General features: G+C 38.5%; 1 protein-coding gene across 1 annotated transcript in view; it reads left to right on the top strand.

Annotated features, from left to right (window-relative positions):
• Positions 1 to 7,959, top strand: part of GABRR3 (gamma-aminobutyric acid type A receptor subunit rho3) — a 43,736-nt gene extending 35,777 nt beyond the window's left edge. The window contains 3 exon segments of the mRNA XM_035015318.1: positions 2,923 to 3,119; positions 7,659 to 7,681; positions 7,683 to 7,959. Of these exon segments, the coding sequence (XP_034871209.1) occupies positions 2,923 to 3,119; positions 7,659 to 7,681; positions 7,683 to 7,959 (497 nt within the window).
• The last annotated feature ends 11,450 nt before the right edge of the window (positions 7,960 to 19,409 follow it).

The raw sequence follows: 19,409 nt of genomic DNA, 5'->3' as shown, positions 1-19,409 counted from the left end.
TTATTGGGATGTTAACTTATTAGATTTGGAAGGAATACAGTTTGTCAAGATTAATGTATTTCTAAGGGGTGGCTCAAGACATAAGTGTGTTTAATTAGTGGCTGTAATATTCCTGACTCAAGTTCTTTTGCATTAAGAATTTATATATCAGCTTTCCCATCCTTTATGTGCAAACTCAAACAATCCCTCCTCCCCACTCTCTATTTTTTTTAATTACTCATTTTAAACAAGCAAAATTTAAAATGCTGGTTTCGAAAGAAATATAGTAAATTAGCTGCACTAAGTCCCCTTTGAAGGAAAATGACTGATAGCTTATTGCTCTCTGGCAAAAAATAGATAATGCAGTTTCCTTTACTGGCGCCACAGTCACCAATTTAAAATGCATGACAAGACCTGCCTGGCATATATACTCCTGTGTTTGTTCTAAATCCTTATTTTGTCAGTTAAGCCCCATGTTACTGTCCATTGAAAAAAATCAAGTTTTATCTTAGAGGGCCAGTAAGAAAAGGCATTTAAAATTTTTTGAACTAATAAGGAAAGATACTAAATATGAATGTCAGTGTAGGATTCTTTCAGTTTTACCAGTGAAGTCCTGAAAGGAATGAGACTTTTAGCTTTTTGAAAAACACAAAATACCTTCATGCTTCCTGACATAATTCTACCCTCAGATTTTTTTTTAAGATCTTATTTATTTATTTTGAGAGAAAGAGAGAGAGAGAGAGCATGAGTGGGGAAGGGGCAGAGGGAGAGGGGGAGGGAGAGAATCTCAAGCGGACTGCACATTGAGTGCAAAGCCCAAGGCAAGGCTCAATCTCATGACCCTGAGATCACAACTTAAGCCAAAAGCAAGAGTCAGACACTTAACTGACCAAGTTAGTTAACTGACCAGACACTTAACTGACCAAGCCACCCAGGCGCCTCTCTACCCTCAGTTTTGCAGTGTCTTCTCTCAGGGATGCTTCATGTATAGAGATTGGTTTATAATCTTTTCTTAAAAAGGTTTTATTTATTTATTTTAGAGAAATAGAGAATGAAAGCAAGGGGGAGAGGGGCAGAGGGAGAAGGAGAGAATCTCAAGCAGACTCTGTGCTGAATGCGGAGCCTCAGACAGGGCTTGAGCCCACAACCCTGAGATCATGACCCCAGTGGAAATCAAGAGTGGGATGCTCAACCAACAGTTGAGCCACCCAGATGCTCTGAGATTGGTGTATAATCTCAAGAACAAAAAAAGATTCCCTTTATAGGTCTAGAATGAGAGGCAGCTGGTTTGTGTGTAAAAAACCTGGGTTCTACATTCAAATAGAAAGGTTCCGATCCTGCTACTGACAAAACTCAGGCCAGTTACTTAACCACTCTCAGCTCATATTTCTTTTCTGCAACGTGTGGCTAATAATATTTACCTAGGTTTGTGGTGGGTAAACATTCAATAAAGGCAAGCAAGCTTTATTTAATAATCTTGGCTTCAGCTACATGTACACCTGTAATGGGAATAAAAACTTCACATCTCCATGCTTATGTAGCCAGGACTGCAAACAGCATCCACCGATATGCAGACTGTTGATATTTCAATCGTTGGGGAAGCCCGGGACTCAGTGAGATGGTGGCCTGCATTCAATGGTAAGAGCTAGAATAGCACTCAAGTGACTTCTCCTGGAGTTCAAATCAGTGTGAAGGTGAGATCCCAGGGCCCTCCTGTGGTGGCTGCCAAATCCCCAAGTCTGGTCTTGATCATACAAACAGTAAAACTTAATTTGAAATTGAATAGCTCTGTAGATTTGTCATTGTCTTTGATATGGGCTCCCTCAGAGGAGAACCTTGAAGAATTATTGTTGAAAGGGTAGAAATGTGTTGGTGAAAGCTGTCCACATGCTGTGTCTGTACATTTAGGAGTAAATCACGGTGCTCTTCCTGCTGTTTGGGATTCCGTCTGTTGACATTAAAATGTCCTCACAACTTATAAAAATCATTAAGGACTCCATTTCTGCCTCCCTAGTGGGAAGTTAGGAAATAAAGCCATGCCAGCTAGTGTGCATTTCAAATATTTACAATACTGTACTTTCCAGGCAACACTCTCGCATCATCCCTCTGAGAAATTAGTGCAGACACAGACTAGCCCTCCCCTAGGCCAGCATTTTATTAAGGAAATCTCAGAGTCAGTCTTTCTCCATTGTCCCCCAGAACCTTGATCTCATCACTTCTGATACTTATGCCAGAGAATAAAGGAAAGGAAAGGAAGGAAACAAGGAGGGGGGAGGGGATAGGAGGGAAGGGGAGAGTAACTGGCATTTCACAAGTGCATAGTAAGTATTTACACTGAACTGAGCCTCCACCATACACTTCCATTCTAAATCTCAATTGAACTATAGTTTCAGTAACAAGGGACAAAGTAATAGCAACACTGATGGCTTGTAAGTATTCTATATGAAAGAAAAATATGGAAAATGACAAGACCACTCCCTGATGAATGAAAGATAAAAGACTGACTCGAAGACAATTTCTTTAAAAGGAAAAGTGTAAAATGATGGGAAAGGGTAGTAGGAATGGTTTTAGAATTTATTTCCCAGAGGACTTTTAGAATTGAACACACTTTTTACCTTTCTGGGATGGTTTAAAGAGGCCCATCAGAGGGCAAAGAAATGTATCCTTAGAGATGTGTATGAGTCTGTGAAGTCTTTCGATGGAAGGATGGAAACGCTATGGACAGTTGGGGTAAGGGCAAGAAAAAGATGGAAAGACAGATCCAAGGAGAGCTTCTTGCTTAGGCTCATGATGTGTACAAGGGTAATGGGCTGGGTTTCCTCCCCCACTCCCAACTTTGCTCACCAGATATTGTGAGCAAATACATCCCCTGGTATAATCCAGCACCTGATCCCAGAACGGAATGGTTATGTCACTGAGCTTGTCCCTATTCTCCAATGGCAGGAATCACCACGGTGCTGACCATGTCCACCATCATCTCTGGCATGAGTGCTTCCATGCCCCAGGTGTCCTACATTAAGGCCGTGGATGTATACCTGTGGGTCAGCTCCCTATTTGTGTTCCTGTCAGTCATTGAGTATGCAGCTGTGAACTACCTCACCACTGTGGAAGAGCGAGAACAATTCAACAAGACAGGGAAGGTACTGCCTGGTTTTAACTCATGGATCCCTTCTGGAATGTGAAAAAGACTATCCTTACCTATAATCCTCTCCTGAGTGTCATAAGTCCTTGTAGTAAGTCTCTATGCCTTGGCCAGGTGCAAGTTTACAGGATTTAATAGTGAACCTTATTCTGTCTGTGCTGGCTGGTTTCCTCAGCATCCTTACTCACCTTTGCCAGGAGTCTTTTCGTGATTTCTCTCAGTGTGCTCCCTCCACGGACTCTATCCTTTGAAAAGGAAGGGTTGATGTACAAACTATACCCTTTCAAGTAGGTGATGATGATGATGATGACGACAGTGATGAGACTAGCTAATGTGTGTTTATTATGTACTGGTATTATACTAACCACCTACCATAAAGTATGTCATTTAATTCTGAGCAACCCCAAGAGGTCGGTTCTTTATCACCTTCATTTTACAGAGGTAAAATAGGAGCAGATACGGAGTAACTCGGCCAAGGTCACATAGCCTAAGAGGAATCAGGATTTGTTTCTGGCTCTCCCTGACTCCAGTGGTTATGCTCTCAATCCATAAATGATATATTTCTCTACCAGAACTAGGATTTATGTTTCTCTTCTTGTCACTTGAAGGAGTGAGAGAACATAAAGAGAGGTTCTTCTCTCCACAGTATACTGGGAATAAAAGGTGCCTTCTGGGTTCTAAATGTCATCACATCTTTCTTGTGCCATTGTTTAATAAATATGGATAGATTGATATCTACCTGCTTCATTTCACAAAGGACTGGGGCGCCAGTTCGTTGCTGTTGTGAGAAATGACATAAGATATTATACTTCAAAAACCTAATTGATCATATCAATTTGTTTGCTAGCCTACACTTAAGACTATATGTGTGTGCACATAATTTTAATATAATATATTTACATTGGTTTAAGAAATTCTTACATGCACAATTATACATGACCCAAACATTATTTAATATTTGTTACACTTGTAGTCAGAGCATTTCTTACTTTTCAGATGTTTTATATCCTCTTTTCAAATTGAACCTTCATATCAGCTCCATGGGTAGACCTTACAGAGATTATTATCTCTATTTTTAAAATGAAGCAGCAGAGTTTTAGTGAAGGAAAGTGTTTTGCCAAAAGATTCACAGCCAACAGAGATGCAATTACAATTCAGATCTCCTGTAATGCTCCTTTATTCTTCTATTATATATCCTTTGAGTCAAAGCTGTAATAGGAGCTGATTTTGCTTTTTTGCTGATGCTTCCATTTCTTGGCAACATGTGAGTAAGTGTCCCTGCCACATGCATACCCACAGTGACTGCTAGGTGGGTGTGAGGAAACCAGGAGCTTTTAGACAAGTATGTGGTAATGGGTAGTGTACACATCACCTGGGATTTGTTAGATTTTCGTTCAGTAGTTCTGGGGTATGGGATCAGTGAGTCTGCATTTCTAACAAGCCCCAGATGCTGTTGGTCCATTACCCACACTGTGAATAGTAATGATTTAGATAATCTGTGAAGTGAAAGATGACAGAGAAAAAAATGTGTGATGAGGAAATTAATTTGGTGGTTGTTCTGTTTTATTTTTATGTGGGAAATGGTTAACCCAAGAAAGAGGCACTGTCGTAATCCCGGCCCACCTCTATCTAGTCTTTTGACTCCGAACTTGTTTACATCTCCCCACCCCCACCTGCCACACAACACATGTGTTCACACTACTGAATTTTCTTTCTCACTAGATGGGTTTGTACACACTCTTCTTGTGTAACACTAAGGAGAGAATCTTTTGAGTTAATAAGCATCATATGTTTTTTAAAAATTTTTTTATTGGGGTAAAATCCATGTAACGTAGAACTTGCCATCTTAACTGTTTGTAAGTGTACAGTTCAGTAGTGTTAAGAATATTCACCTGGTTGTGCAAGGAATCGCCAGGACTTCTTCATCTTACAAAATTGAAACACTGTGCCCCTTACACAGCTCCCCATTTTCCCTTTCACCAGCCTCCGGAAACCACCTCCTTCAAAGGCGCAATGATCTCAAAGAAATGTCCTACCTGCCATTCCTGTATTTATGGGGTAAAATGACAGACCATAAGATTTGGGGTCTGAAGAAATGATGCCAAACCTACTCCACTACTTCCTAGCTCTGCGTTTTGGGTTGTCTCCTAAACATCATTTGTAATTTTCAGCATGTTGGCATTTCTCTCCTATTTATCTGCCATGGCTATTGTAAATAGTGTAATAAATGGGTCTGAAACTTTTGCAAGCTATAAAATGCTACACAAATGTTAAGTTCTTATTGTGATTAGTGCCCAGGACAGAGGCTCTGAAAGAATAGTAGTTTCAACAAGGATAGTGGGACAGACTGTTTGAGATGAGAAATGGTTAAAGGGGTAGGATGCCCTGGTGAGGCACAGGGCAGAAGGACATGTCTATAGGTTCGGGGGATAACCGGTGATACTTCTTTCCTCTATACCTGAGTTTTAGAGAGAGAAATATGTGGGGACAAGACGGATAGATAGGATGATGTCACCTTTGTTGTTGATAAAGCAGTTGGGAGTAAGTGCCTTAGATATGTGAGCAGGCAGGCTCACTAATAATTCATCATTGTACTAAACATACTCTTTTGGTCACTGGTGAAGCTAGACAATTCAGGACTCTCCCTGTGAAGACAGTCTCCTTTTACCTCATTTCAGAGAACAGACTTGGATACCAATGCAGATCACAAAGTGAGGACTCAAAAGGAACTGAACCACACATGCTAGTTCCTTCTCCCAAATCTCTATGGTGGAGTAATGGAGGGATAATGAGAAAGACCAGGAACGTTAGGGTATGGAGTTCCTCCCTATGAAGTTAAGCAAAGCTCATTACCTACCACTGTCACCATCACACCCCTGTCCCAACCCCCCCTGGATGCCAAGAGCTGGAAGAACATCAAGGGCCATGGAAAAATCATCCCTAGTGTTGACGTTTGCCCAGAAAGGAGAAAGGAAGTAATTTTCTTTCTTATACCTTCATCCAAATGTATTCCTACTTCCAGGACTTAGAACTTAATATAAAACAGTCAAATCTCTACTTTAGATATAGGATGCCTTGGGTATGTGCTTATTTGTAGACTAGTGTGAAAAATTAAAGACCCATTCTAAAACTGTTTTTACTAGAAGGAAATTAGCACCCTACTGGTAAATTGTATACTGCAAGATTTCATCAATTATATAAATGGTTCTACATTATCATAATGTTCAGTAGGATAAGCCAACAGTGTCTGGGTGGCTATAATGAAACCACTGAAGAGACTGTATTAGTTATTCTACCCTCAGATCCAGAGTTGAATATATTATTAATGTTATTTTTGGCTATCTGAGGTTAGTTTTTGAGTCTTGATCTATGTCATGTTTGTATGATCCACTTTCATTTTACTATGAAAAGTTTCTAAAGCTAAAACAAAAAAGGACAACATAACTTGAGTATGGGTCTTTGGTTAGTTTACTGAAGACATAAAATATTCTCTATGTCTCTTGAATTCAGTAGAATATTAGGTTTTTAATTGCTATGAACCAAATACGTGTTTTGGCAGAATTTACTCTGTAGCCTCCAATTTGAATTCTAAATAATTTCATCCCATGGTAGCCTGTTCATATTTGTTTGTTTTTTCACTTTACTATAGATCAAGAAGTGATTTTGTTTTCTCAGAAAGAAATTAGTAACAGCTGCTTCATAGACACTGTTCTGTATCAGCGAGAACTACTATCTCCTTCAAAGTAAAACCTTAAAGAAAAATGGTAGTTTAGATTCAATCAGGCACTGGAGCCAGAAAGCATTGATAATTCTCTCCTTCTGAAAAATAAGCCAATTTCAAGTTGTTTAATTGGGATATGTTGGTATCATTTATAGGTACTTCCCAGCAAAAATAGGAAGACTTGGCCAATTTGCACTTAAAAAGAGCAGCTGAAATCATTTCCTACCCTTACTCCAAATTTAAGCATAAATGGATCACCGGATGATGTTGTTCTGGTTTTGAACCCCACACTGACTGGGTGTATTGCTATGTTTTCTCTAAAGAGGAAAATATGTTGAAAAGCAAATCCAATTGGCTTATATTGCTCTTCTGATAAATCATATTCAGTTTCAACTCAACATTATGGCAAACAACTCATACTACTCAGAAACAAAGGGGAAACCTGAAACTGTTCCTTTCTGGGGAAACATGCATTTGAGTGTTCCAGTCTATCAGGCCAGAACTAAATTAGAAGACAATGACATTATAATTGTGAAACATTTATTTGTATAATGTTCAAATATCTCTATGGAGATAATAATAAACCTTGCTAAATCCCTACTAAAAACAAATCTCTATGATGATGTTTTCCATTTATTATTAAAATGATTTTTAGTCAGGTACCAAAAGCAAAACCAGAATTCTATTCTTTAAAATAAGCAAAACATTCTTAGCATTTCTTGAAACTATTTTAAAAATCTGATTGTTTAGACTTTTACTGTAATTCCTACATACAGAACCATATTCATGACTTACTAACAAAAGTCTTTTTGTCAGCTTTCTGGAATGTATAATATTGATACTTCAAGCCATGGCCTTCGATGGTTGTTACCATGACAGCAAGACTGAAATGGACCAGACTTCCTTTTCTCTACACTCAGAAGAGGACTCCATACAAGAAAGATCCACAGACAGCCCCAGCACAGACTCATCTCAGATAAAGAGAAGGCAGTCCTTAGGAGGGCATGTTGGTAGAATCATTCTGGAGAATAACCATGTCATTGACACCTATTCAAGGATTTTCTTTCCCATTGTGTATATTATATTTAATTTGTTTTACTGGGGTATATACATGTGAGGAGGAATTCCCAATGTATAATGGTTGTTTTGGAATCAGATTATGTTAAAAACAGTAACAGCAACAAACAACTCTTGATTATCAGTTGGACAGTACTAGACTAAACTGGGAGTCAGCCAGGCACCTCTCCTGGCCTACAGAAGATTTGAAAGTTGACTGATTTACATCTAGGAAAGAGTTTAAGGTCCCAGGAGCATTTAACTCTATACATGAGTCACAGACATGCATATGGCAGAAAAACAATTCCCATAGGGAAGGACTTTGTGATTACTTCTCCTAGACCCTCCTTACTTTCTAAATGTAAGCTTTTTGTACTTACCTAAGGAATAAAGCTATGACAATAATTTAAGAAACATTTATTCCTTAGTGCTAGTCAAGTACCAGATTACCTAACAGAGTTGAACCCTTGTAAGGAAGAACATCAGCATCAAGGTGGTACCATGGATACTCACACAACTGAGATGCACATGAAGAGCCTCCCTGTCCATCTCCAACCACGTCTTTTGTCTTATTTCACTATTATGTTTCATATACTATTGACTCCAAGAGCAGAAAATCTAAACTTTGTTCCTATCCTAATGTTAAATTAATACATCAATCTTCAATAAGAGAATCTTGTATTTTGTAGTTGAGTTATAGCTTTTATAGCTTTTGGGAGGCATTTAATTAATTAGTTACTATAGTCACCAAATGTTTGTTGATCTCCTACATGTGCCAGGCACTTTATTAGATGCTATTTAGTAAAAAAATACAAGATGACATTCCTGCTGTCGGTGAGTACACAGCCTATCAGGAAGTGATAGCTATCATAAATAATAAATGCAATAGCTGTAAAGATAGAGGTTTGTCCACTGTACTGTCTGAGTTCTGAAAAGGGGATACCAAAAGAAAAGAACATCCATGAAGGGATGGACTCTCAATTTATAAGCAACTAAAGATGCTTCCAGACATGGCATTGAGTGAAAAATTGAATGAAATTTATGTATCCTATAGTAATCCCATAGTAACTTTGGTTGAACCAAGTAAATCAGGTCAAGTGGGTATTAAATAAATGTTTGTTAAGTAGAAAAACCTCCAATGATCAGTATTCATTTTGTAGACTAGCAATGTGCATGCTGTCGTGTTAAGTATTTTGTGAAAAAGATTCCACGTAGAGATCAGCCCTCAGTAGGAAGTATGATATAGTCCCCTTCCTATTTTGATTTCTGGCATTGAATTAAGGGAAATAAATTAAACGGTGTGTTACTTTTAGTGTGTTGCCATTTATCTCACCATTAAGTAAACCAAAACCATTTGAATTACTTCGTGCCAGGTGTAGAGACAAGTAACTTCCTGCTTATTTACAAATAACATTGATTTTGGTTCTCTGCTGTGAATGACATAATGTTCTAGAAACTTATTTTCCTTTTTGGTACAAAAGATTTAAAGGCAAATTCCATCTCTACCATAACTTCCCTCATAGGCAGGCTAAGTATCTGGGATACTTCACTCTATTTTCCTAACACAAATTCGATAATTCTTTCAAAACTTTTCAAGGATTATATTTTTCTAGGAAACTGTCCGAAATTGAGCTAATATAATTTATTAAAACCCTTCTCCATATAATTGTAGATAGACCATAAATACATTTTAAAACTACTTATTTAATAGTTTTTAAGCCTGACTTAAAAGGAATAGTAATTTTGTAGGATTATATTTTCAAAATATGGAACAGGTTAATATCCTAGGTGGGTTCTTTGAGAATTTGTAGCTATTAGTTGAGCAGGGTACTACAGTCGTGTTAATATTTCTGATTCTGACATACTCTGTATACAACTGATGTTAAAAAAAAAAACAAACCAACAGACAAATCTACAAATGAACAGAACAAATCTACACAATTCTGTTCTTCTAACTCTCTGGTTCTTCAGATATGACTGTTTTTCTTCCACTTTGAACTCTACCATTCAGGATGTTTAAAGCTTCCCCTGGGCATATTCGCTTCCCAATTTCAAATCAAATGTATCTGAATACATTTGGCAATCTAGGCTAGAAGAATGGGTCTCCACCACACTACTCATACACTCGGCATTCCTCCTGAGGAGTATTAATGCACAATTGTTGGCCAATCAAATGTAACTTCTGTTAATGTCTAGAAATGGTCTTTGCATTCTTCAGTAATGTCTAAACTATGTTTACTGCTCAAGAGAATTACTAGAGCATTTGGAATGAGCCTCTGGGATTTTGGCCAGTTTTCATCTCCTCAAATTTGTGGTTTGTGAAGACTGTAAGGAGAGAACTGTTCCTGTGAGCTTGATTTCTACCAGGGAGCACCAAGGCTTCTGGTTCCATTATTTCAAAAAGAATGAAATCACAGTTACCTGAGAAATGTGTGAGTGACAGCATATCATAGTTACCTCATTTTGATTTTCACTTCATTTACTGGTCACAATCCAGAACAGACTGTGTGTGATTGTTCACTGAAGGATAAGCTTGGATAAAATGTGAGGATTTCAGAAAATAAGCTGCTTTCCAAGATTTAAGAAAAAGCCAGCCAGCTCTGTAAACTGCCTAAATATAGAAACAGGATATTTTATAGGGACTACTCTGGAAAATCTATGAAAAGATATATTTTTAACATACTTTTATTGTTTTCTGATTACAAAAGAAATACAATTTCAATATAAAAATTAAAAATACCAGTTGGCAAAAGAAATCCACTCAGAATTAAATAGTTAACATTTTAATGCATATTCTTAGAGTTTTTCTACGCATAACATATTTTTCTAATGGAATCATTTTGTATACACTTGCATTTATTTACTTAAGCACTTATATCATACCAAACACTGTGTTGGGGACACAGTAAAGATGGACACTCCCTAACTTATTGGACTTCTATTCTCATTTGGAATATGTCTAACTTACGCAGTTTGTAGCCAGATTTTCTTCTCTGGATCATAAGCAACATTTCTTTTAAGTTATTTAAATTTTTTTATAAACAACTTTCTATGCCATTTTTTCCTGCAAAATAATTTTTATATGCTGCAGAGCAGTCCACTGAATAAGTATACCATAGTTTATTTAACCCATCTCCTCTTGTGGAACATTTGCTTTATTTCCTATTGCGTGTGATTATAACGGGCTGCAATTAGCAACATAAAGGATATTTAGAAGTAGGGGCGCCTGGGTGGCTCAGTCATTCGGTTAAGCAGGATAAGTGGTTAAGCATCTGCGTTAGGCTCAGGTCATGATCTCAGGGTCCTGGGGATCCAGCCCCACGTTGGGCTCCTTGCTCTGCCTCTTCTCCCTCTCCGCCTGCCCCCCCACCCCTTGTGTGTGCTTTCTCTATCTCTCTCTTTCTGTCTGAAATAAATAAGTAAAATCTTTTTAAAAAGAATATTTTGAAGTAAAATTATTTTAGAAACAAATACAATTTTTAGCCATATCCAAATTTCAGCATTTATTTCCTTTATAAGAATTCCTTTTTGCCACTAGAATCTGCCATGTCAGACTCACTTACCTGTCTGTTTAAATGGATATATATCCACTGGTGTTCCCTTTATAAAAGAAGTTTAGACATAGTATAAAATACCTATATTAAGGTAGTTCTATATATTGAAATTCTGCTTTCTTCCATGACTGCGATTGCCATCACAAGACCTTTTTGTAAGTAGGAGAGTAATTGAGATTGCAAATATTTGCCTATGAGTTGCTACACGATCATAATTTATGGTCACATTGTCTTAATCCTTGCAGGTGGATTAGTTTTCATGAATAAGGTCTATCATTTTGTATTGTGCTGCTCATAAGCCTGTTCGAATCACTCCCATCCACACACACAATTTTTTAACATGGAGATGAATGAGGAAAGGAATTCTACCTAATTCTATAGTCATTATTAAGGTCAAAATGCCAATGAGATTAACAACAGCCTCAAAGAAATAAGAGAAAAGGGTGGTAAGGAATTGGCTATTTTTACCACAAATCTATGACAGGGCCTGGCGCTATTTCCCGACAGGTCCTTTGGTGACACCATCAGGGTTACATCCCGTCTACCTCATTTGTGGAATGAGCCACCTCTGCTTTCCTTGTAAACATTGCTTTGAAACAGTTAAACTGGGACGTCCTGGTCATTTTAAAATCATATCACTTTCCAATTGAGTTTGACCTCCCTGAACTTAACAGAGAACTTGAACATTTTGTTTTCTCTTGTGAAGAAACTGAAAGACAAAATGCACTGGCTAACTGAGACGATTTTATCAGCTTATTGCAAGGGGGAGGATATTCATTAATGAGCAACATCTCAAAATAAAGGAAGGGGGCCCAGAAATCCAAAAAGACAGAAAAGCAAGGGAGTCTTCTTCAGAGGTGGAGGTAGAGGTGGGAGAGGCAGCTCCTATCTCAGGATATAGGACAGCAAGGTGGTCATTTCTCAGAAGACAAAATGGGGGCAGGGGCAGATTTTTGGACTCTAGCTACTTTCCAGGAACACAGGGGCTTCAGATAAAGTTCAACACTGTCACTTGTTTTTCCAATTCTAATCTGCTGCTGAATCATAATGTTTTTTGATCAATAATTGGGGCCAAGTGCGGAAAAGAGATTTCAGTCACTGAGAAAAATTACCATAGTTTTCTTTTCAATATATTGATACTTAATGTGATGTAGGAAACATTGAACTACATTTTATTATCAATTAGTTCACTTGATGGATGAGTTATTACTTTTGATCCCAGGATCGATACAGTTCATTATAGAAACTTATTTTCTACAAGAGTGCTTCTAAAGGCTTTCTACAAAATTGTGCTGCTGGTTTCTCACTCCTTGCCTTGGGCAATCAAAAGGAGATGAAGTTATAATACCATTAGCAAATCTTCTTAAACCTATTGGGAAGCAATAACACTTTTTTTTTTTTTAAAGATTTTATTTATTTATTTTGACAGAGAGAGAGAGACAGTGAGAGAGGGAACACAAGCAGGGGGAGTGGGAGAAGGAGAAGCAGGCTTCCCGCGGAGCAGAGAGCCCGATGCGGGGCTTGATCCCAGGACCCTGGGACCATGACCTGAGCCGAAAGCAGACGCTCAACCGACTGAGCCACCCAGGCGCCCCGCAATAACACTTTCTGAAGTTTGATATGCAAGCCTGAGTCCTTTAAAAGTGACAGATAGGCTTCAATATTTCCAAGAAGACTAGCTACCGAACCAGGCCCCCTAAGAAAGAAAGTTAACATTCATTTCTTCTCTTCTTCAGAGAACATTAATGCAGGTGTTTCAAGTGTTTTACACTTTAAAGGAGTGTTACAAACACAAACCCACACATCACATCAAATAAATTTTTAGAGCAATCACACCACCCCAGAATAACTTAGAATAGGTTTTGTTAATTAGGTTGTATCTTGGGTGAAGTTATATTTAAATTGAATGCCAAATCATTGTGAAGGAAGCCTCAGGACCTGCTAAAGAGCTTTTAAATGAATATGCAGTTCAGGTACACAGTGAAGAAAGAGATGGTTTTGTGAAAGTGAGTTCTAATAATTTAATGTGACTTATAAAGATAATGTGAACTTGAAGCAGGAGAGAAAAATAAGGCAAAAGAAAGAGAACGGTAGGAGCTAAAAATGTGGTTGATTCATAAAATGAACTCAGAGCTCCATAGTGTGTATCTTAAGGGAAGATTTGGATTTGAAGGTAGAATTAATTATATTTGATTATTTTGGATAATATCCTGGTCTAGCTTAATGCAATCAGATGATTATTGCTCATTTGTACAAAAGATGGTGTGTCTTTGGGCAATCAAAGTAATTAATTACACGTTGGTCACCAAGTAATCAATGTAATATGCCATCCTGACCGAAATAATCAAATTATTCAAGTTATTAGGATCATTTGATTCTCTCATGACATTATCTCTTACCCCTTTTATGCAGTAAATTTCTACTTGATTCATGTGGATTAACCATTTATTATATAGATGAATCATATTTTATATGAAATAATCTGAACTCGTTGGGGGTACAGATAGAAAACGACTTTACTTTTAATCAATGACTGTTTAATATGCTTTATTGGCTATTACTTCTCTACCCTTCCTGGCATCTCAGGTAGATCTCACAGCTTTTTGGATACTTTGAGTTATTGGTCAATTAGCCAATCAGCAATCACATATAGACACATAAATACATATAAAACACTCACTTTGATGATGGAGATTCATTTTCAGGTATAAAGTTGATTTAAGTGTGTTTTCGCTTTTTCCACCTTAGGCTTAAACCCTGAACTGTGGAAATTGTCCTAGGAAGAAGGTAAACTCTGCTCTAGTACCTGCCTCTCTCCTACCCTCCTCCATTCCACCAGGTTCAGGGGCAAAGAATGGATGGGGAGGATTAGGGAAAGAACGGGCAAAAGTCTTTTAACCTAAATGATACGTGTTTTAGTTCTTTTAGTTGGTTGATGCCCTCTGGGTGGCAGGTAGGCCTGGTTTTGTGGGCCTGAAACCAGTACCTTCACACAAGACCTCACCTGCGGGGGTTAATGCTCTGCAGTTGCCATCTTGAAATTCTTAATAGTGTAATCTTTGAATGTGTTTTGTAAGTGGAGACTGTTGAAACAACGGTGCATGTACCAAGGTGTGGCATGCACAGTTCAGCTTCCTGCCCTGTGGGATGGCTTCTGGACCTCGCTTTCCTGCTTCCCTCTTCCAACCCCACCTGAGACCCACGCTGCCCCTTGCCCCTGGTGGGGGCCTATATACCGATCCACACATCCCACAGTTTTTCCCTGCCCTGGCCTGGCCATGTCATGCTGTGTTTGAAGAACGCCTGGACCAGAGCAAGCCTCTCACCCACCCCCTATGCAGGGAAGGTATGAGCCCTGGCTGGGAGGTTACAATCTCCTGAGTTTGGCCAGTCTACTTTAGGTTGGGGCCCTTGACCAGTGTGTCAGGAAGATTGATTTCCCCACCCCTGGCCTGGGCACTGCAGTGTCGGTCCAGTGGTGAGCAGGAGGGGGTACTCAGTAGCCTGTGAGCCACGTACTTCTGTGCGTCCGTGGGTGCTGAGTGCTGCTGTAGGGCTCTACTGGACCCTGGAGTGAATGTGTGCACTCACCTTTCAAGTATCCCTGTGTTTGCTAGAACATGACATAGAATAGCAAATAAAAAACACATCACCATTATAGTGTAGAGGGAATCTGCAAAGGAAAGAAATCATTCTATATTTTAGCAACTCTAACGGCACTCTCCCCTACTTTTAGAACAGGCGTTTATATTTTTGTTTTGCACTCGGCCCCACCAATGACGTAGCCATCCCTGGTGGCAGGTGTTCAAATATTGAAGCTTTCAAGGGATACTGGTGAAGGTTCTTTGGAGGTATACACACTGTGGTTTATTGAAGTTAACCCTGAGATCTGTGACGGACCTTGTGTGATTTCGTACTCTTTTTCCATCCATGCCGAAGTTTATGCATCTCTTTTTATAAATAACAGGAGTCTATAATTTTTTTAAAAGGGTTATTTTCCTTTTCTATATTCAGAAGCAGTTTATGTAATGTATATTTTTCTCTTCCTTGAAAGCTGAAAAAGATTCATTAGTAGATCTGTCAGTTCCCAACTACTGCCACCATAGAGATCAGTCGGTTGGTCATTATTAGGTCGTTATGATAAAAATTTTGAAGGAAGATAAGTTAATGAATGTGCCATCACAATGTGAGATTCTCTCACCCATCCAGACATGCTATGCTAGTCTCCCAGGAAACATTTTCAGTAGGAGCCTGTTTAATTTTTAACAAAACAATCCAAGGAGTATGAACATAAAGCACTTGTGCAGGAGTATATCTTATTTTTATAAGAATCATGGACAAGTTTGTTTCAGGGTTTATGGGTGACATATTAAGCAGAAAAACATCTCTCTGAGGGAAAGAGTCACTGGCCAAAACCCAGCGTATTTTCATCTGTAAGTACTTGGCTATTGAAGGAGGGAGGTCTGGAGTATCATTTAATTTAAAAAGTTAAACAGCCTATCACTGACTTTCCTCTTCCTGTAAAAGAAATTAGACTGTAAGCAAGACAAGAAAATGGGAATACTAACCCAGTTCAATTTTGTAAACATTGAGTAAACTACACTGTGCAAAGCACTGTCCTAGTTTTCAGAAAAAATGAAAGAAATTTCCTGGCTCCGGAGAGTTTGTTTATTTAAGATTTATTTATTTATTTTTAGAGAGAGAGGGAGAGAGAGAATCTTCATCAGACTCCCTGCTGAGCGTGGAGTCCAATGTGAGGCTTGCTCTCAGGACCCTGAGATTATGACCTGAGCCAAAACCAAGAGTCGGACGGTCAATTGACTAAGCCACCCAGGTGCCCTATAGCTCCAAGAAGTTTAAAACATGTTATAGAAATATGTAAAATATAATTCCAAACAGTAATTGTATTACTGTTTTTTTTTTCGATTAGATTGATTTCAAGTCGATTAGATTGATTTCAACGAGATGTATCACAAGATTAACTTTGGAATACCTCAGCCTGGGTCATTAAAAAAAAAAAAAAAATGGTGCTTCTGAAGTTACCATAAGTCCAACCAAGATTATTCCATGGCAATATGGCTATGTCGGTTGGAAGGTGACTTGTTGGATGAGTGTAGTCAATAAAGTGAAACATATATGTGTAAAAAGCTTAGTTGCATTTAATTCATCCTATGAATCATGTTCAAAATGTTGTAATGGATTTAACAATAATGCCTCTCAGGTGAATAGCATTTTACAGTTTTAACACTCTTCTGCCTACCCTATCTCACCCAAGACTCACAGCAGCTTTGTGAGTTGGACAAATTAAGTAAAATTCACCATTTTTACAGATGCAGAAAATGAGGTCCAAAAAGAGGATTAGTCGATAGGCAGCATAGGATTTTGATTTAAGTCCCAGATCTACTATCCAATGGTTGTATAACTTTGAGCAAGTTATTTAACCTTGCTCTGCTTTGGTTTCCTTATATTATATAAATTGTTTGTAAAAGTTAGGATGATAGTAATAATAGCATAGATATTAAATAAAATCATATATAAGAAAGAAATTACTTAGATCCTTTCTGGACCAAAGTGAATACAAATACATAGGGGGCACTATTCACACAGTTTAAAATAATATCTGTGCTTCCTGGGATTCTGCAATGTGATAGCCCTAGAAAATAAAAGGAAGTTTAAAAACAAAAATTCCTAATACAAGTATTAGTCATTTTACAAGCTCCTCAATGTTTATAGATTGAATGAGTGATTCCAGTCAGACTGATTTTTCTCCTAATATCCTGTGGAAATTGGTGCACAGACCCTTAGGCTTATAGAATTTGAGAGGCAATAGAGATAATACAGAATTATCTGGTTCAACCTCACTTTATAAGTGAGGAAACAGCATTAGCAAAAAGAGACAGCTAAGTTCATATACTGGGCATCTCCTTCTCTGAGTTAGATCTAGTAACCTTTAAAAGTACACTCACACACCATGATTTTAAGATTTTTTGTGCCCAGCATCATCTTGATTGGAGGTGGAGGAAGGACAGAGATGTGCTGGTGCAGCCCAGTGGGAGGCCCAGTGGGGGCCACAGTGAGGTGGCTAAAACCTAAAGCTCAGTAGGAGGGAAAACCTAGGAGATCACAGGACAGGATGACAAACTTGGCTTTGAAAGGAGTCTTTTAATGAAGCAACACAAAGGACATAAACATAAAGCACCCCTGTAGAAGTGCAGTTTATTTTTGTAAGAATCCTAGACAAGTCTATTTCAGGGTTTCTGTCTAAGACAAGATAAGGATGGAATCCTCTGCTCTCTCCTATCATCTCAGCATCTTGCTCCCAGGCTCCACAGGAGGATTGCTAGTCTATTGATTCAGATATCTGGGGGCTTCTGCAGGCTTTTCTGGGCAGGTCTGGGTCACTGAGCCATCCATGACTCGGCTATCCATGACATCGTTTTCATGAAGAAATGGATTACAGAAACAAAATAATCAACTTCTTAATGACTCTGGAATAAATAAATTGGAGACTGCGCAGTAGTCTGCTTCTTGTCCTCTGGAAGAACTTTAAACTCAATGGACTAAAAGCAAAAGATGAACAAATTACTCAAACAGTACGTTAAGAATGCCGTAGATGTTGGAAGCTCTTCTCTCCCCTCCCCTCCTTTTCCTCACTTTCTCTCCCTTCCTTTTCCTTCTAGACATGCCAGCCACTGTGTTTAGGTCTAAAGGAATGAGCATGGCTTTCGTTTTGTTTTCTTTTGTTTTGCTTGCCATGTTAATAAATCTGGATTATAATAAAAATATCAGAGAGAACACATTGAAAGATGAATTTTGCACCAGGGGAACTCCTATACAAGATATATGATTTACCCCTAACAGAGCTGACTTCAATATGTACTTTTGTTCAGTTAGACATCCTAGGGGCTATTCAAAATCTAGGAAATGTTTTTTTGTGTTGACATTGAAACTTTTCTTTATGACAAAGTACTGCTTTTCCATGTAATGGACATGGGTAAGAATTTACCATTTTCTGAATCCTTGTAACATCAATACTGTTCTTACATTATCTTGAGTAGATGTTTTGTAGTCAAAATAAAAAGCAAAGTACATTACCAATATAATGTCAAGTGGATTAGAAGGATTTTTATAGTCTTTTCTGAAAGACAGATCTTTCCGAGAAAGTCTTTCCTGAAAGACGTAGATCTTCCAGATCTAAATGTGATCTTGTGCAAGTTAACTCTCCAGACTGTTTCCTCAACTGTAAAATGGAGGTAAGCACAAGGTTGTGGTGAAGACGAAGTGAGGAGTACACTAAACACTTGGCATGGTCCCTGCCAGCAAGAACTCAAGTTTTGCTATTATTGTTAGTTTTGGACAAGTGTTAGACAAGGGGTACTTTGTTTGCATTTGCTCACGTGTCACCCGATAATCAGAAGTAGGCATTGGTCTCAATCATCTTGACAGAATGAAATAATTTCCTTTGGGACCTCTTTGGTTGTCTACAGAGCAAAGGACACAGGCCAGAGCAGAGATGTGCCCTTGAACCCCCGTGCCCAGTTGGTCCAGCCTGCCCACCCAAACGTTTCCAATAATGAGTCAGAAGTATACAGCCTTAGGCTGAAATTCTATAATTGCTTTTGTTCTTCTCTCCTATAGCTACAATCTCAAAGAATTTCCAGTATCCTCTTAAACCAGGATTAATTCTGCTCTGGGAGCAACGTGATATAAATTACAATACAAAACAGCACAGCATAGCATAGGGAGCTCAAAAGAAAGCGATGGGAGAACCTGGACCTTTACCTTCCTAAATCTTGGGCAGCTCTTTAGCTTCCTAATCTTGGGCAGCTCGCCTTTCCTCTCTGGGCCTCAGTTTCCCCATTCATAAAAAGAACCCGGTTGTACTAGACTGTTGCCCCAAAGCCAGAGGCTCATCCCGCTCCCAACTCAAACCACCCCCTCCACACACACACACACA

Source organism: Mirounga leonina, unplaced genomic scaffold (genome assembly GCF_011800145.1).
Source record: "Mirounga leonina isolate KUSES-001 unplaced genomic scaffold, KU_Mleo_1.0 Mir_169, whole genome shotgun sequence".
NCBI classification, from domain to species: Eukaryota; Metazoa; Chordata; class Mammalia; order Carnivora; family Phocidae; genus Mirounga; species Mirounga leonina.
Note: the sequence above shows the minus strand (reverse complement) of the source record. Positions and strands in the feature narration are given on the sequence as shown.